Below are 10,793 nucleotides of genomic sequence, written 5' to 3'. Positions count from 1 at the left end.
TAGTTAAAGGTGACGTTGTACTACATTATATTCAAAGGTGTTCCTATATTCTGACCCTCTTGTGTACTGTACATAGCTGGGGAGGACAAAAATATAGAGATACCGCTGAATAAAGTGATAAAGTGGCTGGTGAGTGTGTATTTTATTTATTCTTTATAGATTGTGTATTTCATAATGCCTACAGTACTTCCTTTCTTTCTTTCTATCTTTCTTTTTTCTTTCTTTCTAACAGTGTTGAGAGCACAAGCACAGACTGGTAAAAAACACCAATGACCTCATATTTGAACGATCCATGACGTTATTTTATCCAAGGGTCACATTAAAAAGGAACACACACACGCTGGTCAAAAAAGATGAAACTGGAGCTTTGCCTCAAACCGAAACTGCGCTATGCTGACCACTGGGCCTCCATAATGATGGGGTAAAGGGTAGATCCTGTGTGTTACAGTAGTGTGTGTCTGTGTGCATGGTTGAAAGTAAAAGTGTGAGTTGTTGCGTATATGCATGTGGATGCATGCTTGTGTGCAGGGGTGTGTGTGTGTTTTCTTTCTCTCTTTTTCTGTAGTTATTGTATGCCTGTCACTGCCTTCTGTTCAGATTCCTGGGAAGTGTTACAGTAGAGGAGCTGCAAAACAACAGGTACACATATTATTACATAGGTATGTGCAGAGAGTGGGATTTATTTACATATTAGTCATATTTATCAATGATTTTTCATTTTTTCCAGTCAAAAATTATTAAGAAAAGGAAAGGAGAAGTATCAAAAAGAAGAAAGGTCTGCTTACACAGGTAAATTGTATTATTTTATTTCTTGTCTTGATTTTCTGGCTCTTCTTGTTTTCAAAAATTGCTTTACTTTAATTGTATCCAAAACAAACATGTTTAAAATAGCCGCCATGAAAAATTATTTTTTATAAGCATTGTTGGTATTCATGCTGCATAAAAACACAAGTACTGTGTATGCTTGGGATGGAATGAAACACTTTATTAATGTTGAACTTGAGCTGACCAGTACATCCATCTTTCAAATATGAGAAATTGTTTTAAACACATATGTCCAAGATGACCAACTGTATAGTCTGCTAGAGCCTTTGTGTATTATTTTGGGTGTATTTAATTTTGTGTGTGGGTGAGTGTGTGTGGGGGTGTGAGTGAGTGACTGTATATCACTGTAACAAACACAAAGTTGCTGAGGTAGTTTGTATTCTGCATGTCTCTGCAGCTCCCCTTCTCATTTTTCCACAGTTGCTTTGTTGGTTCAGTTTTGTGTATTAGCTAATGTATCTGACTAGAGCTTGGCCTCATTTTTTATTGTAAACTGACTGCAGTAGCTGAGAGTTCAGCCACCAGGCTTTTTCCTCTGCTCCACCTTCTGACACACCTGGAAGACATAGACGTTTGTACTCAGAAAAGTTAGATTTTCTTTTTCTCTGCTTTATCAGGGTTGGCAGTCACAGTAGTAGAACAGCATACAGGCTTCACTGAGAAGTGTAATCCCTTCAACATGCTGGTTCAGGCTGGATGGACTCAGTGAAAATTGTGTATTTCAGGAAAGAAGATTGGATGTCATAAAGACTCAACCAAAAGATGATTAATTATGCTGATGTATTGCAAAATATGTTGACTTGCCCTGCTTCTGCTCGTTCAAGTGTAATGAAGATGCAAGACATGCTGAAGCATTAGAGGTTTGTAAGCAATATAACTGATTTACTATGGTGCCATTGTTGCACTCAAGCTTCACTAAACTACACAGTGGCAGTTTTTCTGAAATCAACTTACAGTATCATTCAGTTAAACGATCCTTGTAACAGTAGATGCAGTAGATATAGATGAAGTGCTCACAAAAAAAGTTGACAATAAAAAAGGTGTGTGCATGTATAGCATTAAAGAAGTCAATAAATAAAAAAAGAATAAAAAGATGTAAGTAGATAAACTGGCAAGGCAAACCAAATTTTGTTTATTTGTATTGCAAATTTCAGCAACAAGGCTCTTAAAAGTGTTTTACATAAGAGTAAAATAAGAGAAGCATTAAGTGTCAAATTTAAAAGCGCTGACAGCTGAAGCAGACTTCTAGTTTTCTGGAAATTGTGTGCAAGTAAAAAACAATGCTCCTAAAAACCAGGCTGAGGTTTGAACCAGGTCTTAGCTTAGTGAAAGCTGAGTGAAAGAACATCTGAGCTTCTAGTCTAGACTGAAATTTGAAAAGAATGCCACTGGAGCTTGTCTCATCTAGAGTATACACTTCAGTGAGAACTTATGCCGTGCCTCCTGATAATGTATGGGCCAAGTATGGAGCCTTGTGGAGCAACACGTTATTTCATAGTTTGTGATCAACTTGTTTATTTACTTATTTGTTACTTTTGAGCAGTGCAGAAAGCTGTAAACAAAAGAGTGACATATCACATTTTAAATTTGTTATGAAAAACTTTTTAACAATTATTCGTAACACATCAGCAGTTATGGAGCAACATCATTGCATATTTGAGCTGTGTTTGAGTCCATATGTCCAAGCCCAATGCTTGCTGTTTTTTTTTTTAGCTCTGTTTCAGTTTCTACCAACTCCTAAGGGAAATATTCGACTCTTTAGCTGCTGGATGTAACACTTTTTCATCAGCTAGTCTGTAACTGTGTCTCTCAGGTGTTTGGTGAGTAGATAGTATAGACTGGGTTTATCAGAGCTTTTCACAAGAACAGCTGCACAGCCGAGAGTCGTGAGAGTGAATCAAAAGTAAAGTTGTGGGCTATATAAAATATGTTATTAATGTCAGTAACATACTCTCTCTCCCCCAGGTACTGGTCTGATCATGGCCTCGAAACTGAGCGTGATGCTGCTTTTACTGGCTGTTGCCATGGCAATGGTGCAGGCCCAGAGGCGGAGGCCGACGTTAACAACCACTGATGAATGGAACTACAGGGATGGCTGTGAGCACCCAGATTACTCTCTGTTTACTCTGAGTCAAAGGTCAAGTTCAGGGCTCATCATGATGATGTCAAGGCTAGAGGTGCAAGATCACACTGCAACCTCACTGTTCAGAGCCGACCTGTCTTTGTTCGGATTTTAAGTTTTACTGACCCCTCTGAGATTGAGGACGTGGGAAACCGTGCAGGCCTCCAACTTACAACAATGTACAAAGTCAAAATACTTTCACCTTTGGCAGAGGTGCTTTTAGTAGAGCTAGACTATGAATTCCCTTTGCTTCCAGTCTTTGTGTTAACTTGACTTTGTGCAACTTTGTTTGTCTAGCTTTGTCCAAAGTTAACAATTACACCTATTAGCACCCCCAAAGCTACTTTACACAGTGTTTGATCTTGATTATATCCATCCACCCATTACCTATACCACTTATTCCTGAATAGGGCCACAGGGGAGCTGGAGCCAATCCCAGCTGACATTGGGTGAGAGGCAAGGTCCACTCTGGACAGGTCACCAGTCTGTCACAGGGCTGACACTTAGAGACAAACAACCACATACACTCACTCCTACGGGCAGTTTAGAGTTGCCAGTCCACCTAAGCTGCATGTCTTTGGACTGTGGGAGGAAGCCGGAGTACCTGGAGAGAAGCCACGCAGGCAAAGGAAGAACATGCAAACTCCACACAGAATGGTCCTGGGTTGGTCTAGGCTCAAACCCGGAACCTTCTTGCTGTGAAGCGACAGTGCTAACCACCAAGCTGCTATGCCGCCAACCTTGATTACATTCCCAGAAATATAAAAATTAAAAGTTGTTATAAAAATTAAAAGTTGTATGTTTACATGCTGTTTACACTTAATTTTAAATGCTATTTAAAAACATGAAATGCAAATTGTTAATTAAAGAGCTTTAGATGCACCGTTAGGTGTATTTTTGAACTTTTAAATAGAATTTAACTAGCCGTATACTTCCAGTTCTTATGCTAAGCGAGGAAAATATCCTTCTGGACTTATAGCTAATTCTAGAAAGAAACAGTGTAGTAGCATATTTCCCCATTGTGCCATACAGCATGTTGCCATGTCAAGCACTCATCAAGTGTGTGTGAACATCAGTTTTGTAGTGGTGAACCAAGTTATTTTTTGTGCAGTAACTGTAAATGTACTCTTTCTTTCTCAGCTGAGAGGGTGAACATGCGCGGTGTGTCCAACCTGACTCAGGTTCTGGACAACTGGAGGTTCGACATCCTGAACCAGATGAGAGGATTCCTACAGAATGATCACCAGTCTCTGCTGCCCGACTATGCCAGGTATGAAAGGAGAGAGGGGCAAAAGAAAGGTATCTAAGGCAGAGTGTGAACCATGTCAGAGGTCTTAAAAAGAATATGGCTGTTTAGGTTGGAGGACCTGGTCAAAACATACGCTCTAACAAAATGTTTCTTTGTACCACAGAGTCTTTGGAGTCAAAGAAAGTCTTAATTTGAATTTTATCTAACTGAAGAATTCTGAATTTTGGACACTTTTCTATCTCTTTTTGTGAACTATGAAGAAATTCTGCAACTTGAACTTACCTTCTGGAAATTTTTCAAGGGGGAATTCAAACTATATAAATTCAGACAGATTTTACAGACAGGTTTAATTAAATATTTCAGTGCCATTCAGGACTATTTCAATTTCAAAATGATGGATTAAATATGATTTCACAGTTAGATATTCAGTTGCTTGTAAGACTCAATTCCTCATGGTCTTTTTCTGCCCTCCGGTAAGACACAGTGTGTAAAAACATTATGTAGAGGAGAAATGTCAACAGAAGACACCGTGGTAAAGATGACAGCTGTGTTCAGTTCTGTGTAAATCATCTAAGAGTTCTCTATAATTATCATCATAAATGATAGGGCAGAGATCTTCATAGTCTGGTATATCCTACAAAAATTTAATTAAACACGCTGGGTGTAGAGAAACACCACAGACATTTGGTTTGTGCTGTAGGCTGAAAATAAATTCAGGAGTTTGAGGGGTACACTCTGTGGCACATGTTGTCATAAGAAACTGCAGCTGAAACTGCAGTTTTAAAAACACTTGAGTTTTCCACAAGGAAGTCTGGTGTTTCCTGCTCCTCACCGCAGGTTAGAGGATATCATTATAGTCCAATAGTTAAACAAACATTTCTGGAGTAGCCATGTTTAAAGTATCATTCTCTCTCTTATTTTCTTTTCATCTGGCATCTTCAGCTATAATTCTTCTAATTTGTCACTTTTTCATTAATCCAATTGCAAAATATAAAAAAAATGTACATACTGAATTAATGTGTATTTATGAACCTGTTTGTATTATTGTCCTACATTAAACAGGCCTACAGTTTTATATAAAGTCAGACAGGATCTTCTGATGTAGTTTGATTATGTTCCACATTGGAGTTGATCTTTCTACACAGCTGAGCATCATCATAACATGGTGACCAGGCTACAGGCTGGATGTTTATTTGAAGAGGTTAAAAAGGAAAGGAAATCTCTTAGGTGGATAAAGGAAACCTAGCTGTAGGTTGCACTGTACATGTCTAAATTCTTACATTTTCCCCCCATTTCTATACTATAACATCACCATTTGGACTTTTGTCTGGATAGGGCTATTCTTCAGTGTTTGGTGCATTTTATATACATGTAATGAAAGAATAACAGAGGTAAATTGCATAATTTTCAAAGTTTTATCTTGAGACAGTTTCTAAAGTATCTATTTCAAGATGCTTGACCTTCACTTGAGCATAGTTGTGACTACAGTTATACTGGATATACTTTGATTATTGATGGTAACACTTAAAAGATCTTCTGCACCTTTTAATGACATTCTCAATTCTTTCCTTATTTGTAGTTGTATATTTTGTGCAGTTGCATTCATATCTTTATCAAATTACTTGTTTTATAGTTTATGTTTTTCATGTTAGCATGTCTTTATTTCTTGCACCTTGGTGCCAGAAAGAAATTACTGGAATACTGAAATATGGGTAGATGACAACAAAACGTGACCAACAGACCAATCTGATTTCTTGGCTCCTGATCCAGAACAACTTCAGATGACCTAACCATTTGCCGTGTCTGTGCTCAGGATCCAGCCGCTGTCTGAGGCTTTAGATGACCTCTACAAGGAGTTCAATGCCCTGAAATCTCACCTGGGTGACCTGACAGAGAAGTTCACCGCCATAGAAACTTTCATTGATGAGGTCAAGGCTGGCCGTGCCAACAACCCCAACGCTCCTCACCAGGTTCCGGCTCCTGCTCCAGCCCCAGCCTCCATCCCCAGACAGACAAGGAGGGTGGTTAAAAAGAAGATCCAACCTCCAACTGGCCAATGAAATATTTCTTCTGTTCTGGTGTTGGCTCCTCTTCAGGCTGTTCTTTGTCTCTGCTTGTTGTATCTGTCAGTGCTTGAACTCAGAAGCTAGCTCTTCTGTAAATTCATTATTATCATGTTACATAACATTTTGACTTGTAAAGAACCACATAGTAATGTTAGCCTTTCAGGGTTGTTTCAGGGAGAGTCAAACACCTCCACTCTCACTTGTTCTCACAGGAATTAGTAAACTGTACTAACTGGGAAATCTTGAAATTCCAAATCTGTCATCAACTGGTTTCATCTGGTGCCATCTCTTGTTTGGCATATGTGGACTAAACGCCTCTTTCAGACTTAATCCAGTGAGATCATGAGCTCATGCAGGCAAAAGTATGTGCACAGATTGTTAATTCATGCACATGGCTGTATAATCTGTGCACACAGTTAATAAAGACCATTCACTGTTTATAATGTATAATTAATCTAATTGATGGACACAGGTTAGAAAGATACCTAGTTCAGAAGTCCAAACATGTGCTGTGTCTGAAATCATTTTTAATTATTTCCTACATAAAGGATACTAGTTTTCCCTCAAGTAAGCAATAAATTGGGATTTAAGAGGCTTATTTTGCATCATCACTTACAGGTGAGATGCTTTATGACTGCAATTTGTCATGAAATGTAATGTTTTCTTCATGGCAGGGACACTACCTTTTTCATTACATAGTGGAAATTTGTGAGGACAACATGGAGTGTATATTTAATACCCACAATTCTGACATGTAAATAAAATGGCAGAGAGTAAATATAGTCCACTGTGTAGGAGTGAAGGGAATAATTTTGAACACCGCCTCAGTTTTCCATTCCAGTTCCCTCATCAGTATTTTTTATGGTGTGTCTCACCACAAGCTACTCCAAAAAATGTGTTTGCTTCCCCCTGACTACTTCTCCGTACAAGGGCACAAGTAAGTGCTGGTAATTCCATGTTGGTTTGCTTTTTCTGGAAGCACAGTAGCATCATTGCATAACATAACCACCAAAGAAACCAAAGTATATGATTAATTGTTTTACAAGTCAATGAAAAGACCAAGTCTAGGTTAAGTAGGTGAGTAGTGGAAAGATCAGTGTCAATGTGGTTCAGATTTTTTAATCTGATATGAGTTGTAAGTTTTTAAGTTTGATTTTGCTTGCCACACTATGACCCCTGGAATCCCATCGATCCATCCATATGCCGCTTATCCTGAATGTCGCAGGGGGCTGGAGCCTATCCCAGCTGACATTGGGCAAGAAGTGGGGTACACCCTGGACAGGTCACCATTCTATCACAGGCCTGACATGTAGACAAACGACCACAAACACTCACTCCTACTGGCAATTTAGAGTCACCAATCTACCTAAGCTGCATGGATTTTGGACTGTTGGAGGAAGCCGGAGAACCTGGAGAGAAGCCACACAGGCACAGGGAGAGCATGCCGCTGGAACCCCACACTGTAAAAATACAGTCAAATTATTTCAAATGTTTCGATGATTCAAAACAATTTGTCGTTCATTTTTGTTGTTGTTTAAATGCCTGGTAAACTAAAAATGCTGATTTATATTTTGGCCCTGTGATAGATTAGCAACCTTGCATTTCACCCAGTGTCAGCTGGCATTGGCTCCCCATGACCCTCAACAGGATAAGGGGTATAGTTAATAGACAGATGGATAATTGGCCAGGTCTGTATGTCTATGTAGTACAGCTGAGCTAGGAAATAAAAGCACATGATCTGTTTCTTATGCATGCCTCCTGGACAAATATACTTGTTGGTTTGGGGGTTATATTAACAGCTGCATTATAAGAGCTGAAAATAAATTCACCTTTTGCATTCATTCATCATTTCTGTTGTTATTCCTTTCAAAACAAATTTTACCAGTATGTATAAAGCTGCTTGGAATCCAATTATTAGTTTCTACATATTTATCACTTTCCAAATACATACTGTAAATTAACATTATTTCCTCACTAAGTCATTAGAAAACACAACTTCTATTATGTTTCCTACACAATGTATTTGCTATTACAAATGATTATATAAGGGTGATTCAGTGAATGAGGAGTCTCCAGCAGAGGCAGCAGATACACACTTTATATATTTTGAAAATGTCTGATAAGAATCTGGTTTATAGATACAAGGTTAGCATGAGTGCAATCAAATGTTCACGTTAGTGTCCTACATCCTCATGTTCACATTAAACACGTTTCAGTCGTAAAATGTGTGATTCTATTAGCTGAGCTGTGAAATGCAAGAGGACTGATAATCTTGAGAGAACATTGTTAATAATAAATAGACATGACACATTTTAAAACAATTTTAAATATATGAACTTGCCAATAAATCTTTTAAGAATATGTTCACATTTAATTTTTAGGTCAACCTTGTGTTCTGTCTGACAACTAACGTGGCGCAGCTCTGCATTGCATTTGGAGGTCCGTTACTGATTGAGAGTTTGAACAAAAACAAACTGGGTAGGCATGCACGCATAGTATTCTTTATATTTGTTTGAAAAAAACATTTTGATGGAAAAAGGAAAAAGAACTAAATGCCTGTAATTTATAAAAAATGCTAATTTTTAGACTTGCTGGATATGAACTATATATTCTGTCAGAGTCTTCAATTCAAAACTATCAGCACCAAAAACTCAAACCAAACCCTACTGTATCTGAGTCTCTGAGCTCTGACCCAGTTTGTATTACACCAGAGCCACTGAGAGAAACATCAGTAATCCCATACACTTTACTGTAACACAGAGGGTGTAATCTGTCTTTGCTCTCTTTTGCCCCCCTGCTGGAGATGATGTGGGACAGATTGCACAGAGATAGGATGAAACGGGGTGAGAGTACAGTAGCATAAAAAAGTGCTAGCACTGGGGTGAAAGAGATTTAGTGACAAAAACACCTCCATGAAGTACCACAAGCATATAACAGGCAAAACAGGCTATAATCTAATCTATTATAGGCTAAAATGATGAAATCATCAGCAATAACAGTAACCAGCGATGTTACATAGCTAACTACATTTATTTAAGTACAGTGCTTTGATTTTCTTTTTCTTTAATAGTTCTACTCTACATTTCAGAAGAAAATATTGTCTTTTTTTTTACTCAGCTAAAGTTAGTTGAGAGCTCGATAGTCACTAGTTACTTTGCATATAAAAATCACCCACAACTGAAAATATCTCTTCTTCAGAAGCTGAGCTTGTTGTTTCAGCTGCTGCACCATAAGCTACATCTTGTAGTTCAATCATCTACAGTACATCTGAAAATTAAAACAAGCAGCAAGAAAACAGCTGGGAAAATAAATTCCGTCACTGTGTCTATGCTTAACTGGCTTTGATGACTGTGCACAGCACATAACCTTGCCTTTATTTAGCATTTGAGCATTTGTATAACAAAACTACAGAGATTTAGGGGAATCAACTAGTATTTTCTTATATAAATGTTTAAGTTTTGTTCATTTCAAATAAATTCAACTTAAAAGTCTTGTTTTTTCAGACCACTTAAGAACTTATTAATATGAATATGAAACTTTTTGACTTAAAATAATGAAATGAATGAATGATATCCTGAGAGTTCACTCAACACAATAAATAAAGTTTTTAAAGAAATATCATCAGCATATTAGGGGTCTTCACCTTTCCAAATGGTGCATAAATGAATTTTCAAAAAAGGGAGACCCAATCTGTGGGTGACTGCAACACATCCAGACCCGACCTTAAGGTTGTAAGTGATGGGCTGTAAAATCAATAACCACATCTGACTTGCAGACATGTGACATACATTGACATACAGTATGACCGCCTTTCAAATGAAGGGTCAGAGGTCAATGTGGGTAATTTGCATCCCAGAGAATAAGGGTACAAAAAAGAACAAGATGTTTTCATAATTTGTGAGGAATGAAAACAAAAAAAAAATCTGTTTAATAATTATCAGAAATTCTGAATCTCTAATCTCTCTGCACGAGGATCACACCACACATAAAAGTTTCTTCAGTCTGATCATTACCACTGGCACCAGAAAGCATGAAATCTATTATTGATTTGAGTGCCCCTGTGACACAGAAATGTGAAGAGGACAGAAGAAGAGGCCACTTGTGAACTGGTCAAGTGAAGCAGACCAGTAACACTGTGTGATGATGAATTATAGCATGGAAGTGGGATTGAGTTCTTCTTCCCCCACCTCCTCTCAAGTTACATTGATCAGATGCTTTGCTGGACAGTTTGTCAATGAACCAAGAGATTCACAGGTTTATTTTAGATGTTTTTTGAGAAAGTATAATTCAAAATATCACGATTATCACCATGAAACATTCAAGGCACAGGTTGATTTTGGACATTTTCAGCCCATTCTCATTTTGAGGGATTTAAATACTCGTGCTTTGTTAGGTACCTTTGACATTGCATAATGATATGCACAACATTTCCAGTAAAGTCTTAACCTACTTGTGTCAGTATTTTGACACCCAGAACAAATGCTCTGGCTATATATTAGTGGTGAAGTATATGGGTGGATGGGTTGGTCAT

At 37.9% G+C, this 10,793-nt stretch overlaps 1 protein-coding gene across 1 annotated transcript; it reads left to right on the top strand.

The window, feature by feature from the left end:
• Positions 1 to 353: 353 nt before the first annotated feature.
• On the top strand, positions 354 to 6,613 carry LOC109962850 (uncharacterized). The gene is made up of 5 exons (XM_020604914.1): positions 354 to 421; positions 598 to 659; positions 2,791 to 2,922; positions 4,088 to 4,217; positions 6,010 to 6,613. The coding sequence occupies exons 1-5, from the start codon at positions 354 to 356 to the stop codon at positions 6,254 to 6,256; spliced, it is 639 nt and encodes a 212-aa protein (XP_020460570.1). The 3' UTR covers positions 6,257 to 6,613.
• Positions 6,614 to 10,793: the final 4,180 nt, after the last annotated feature.

This window comes from Monopterus albus, unplaced genomic scaffold (genome assembly GCF_001952655.1).
Source record: "Monopterus albus unplaced genomic scaffold, M_albus_1.0 scaffold68.1, whole genome shotgun sequence".
Taxonomy (NCBI): Eukaryota; Metazoa; Chordata; class Actinopteri; order Synbranchiformes; family Synbranchidae; genus Monopterus; species Monopterus albus.
Note: the sequence above shows the minus strand (reverse complement) of the source record. Positions and strands in the feature narration are given on the sequence as shown.

Bases quoted from the DNA above. Each gene is read 5' to 3' on its own strand.
- LOC109962850 (XM_020604914.1), top strand. From the start codon at position 354: ATGAAACTGGAGCTTTGCCTCAAACCGAAACTGCGCTATGCTGACCAC. The intron at 660-2,790 runs GTATGTGCAGAG...TCTCTCCCCCAG, and splicing joins GTACACATATTATTACATAG to GTACTGGTCTGATCATGGCC. The intron at 4,218-6,009 runs GTATGAAAGGAG...GTCTGTGCTCAG, and splicing joins CTGCTGCCCGACTATGCCAG to GATCCAGCCGCTGTCTGAGG.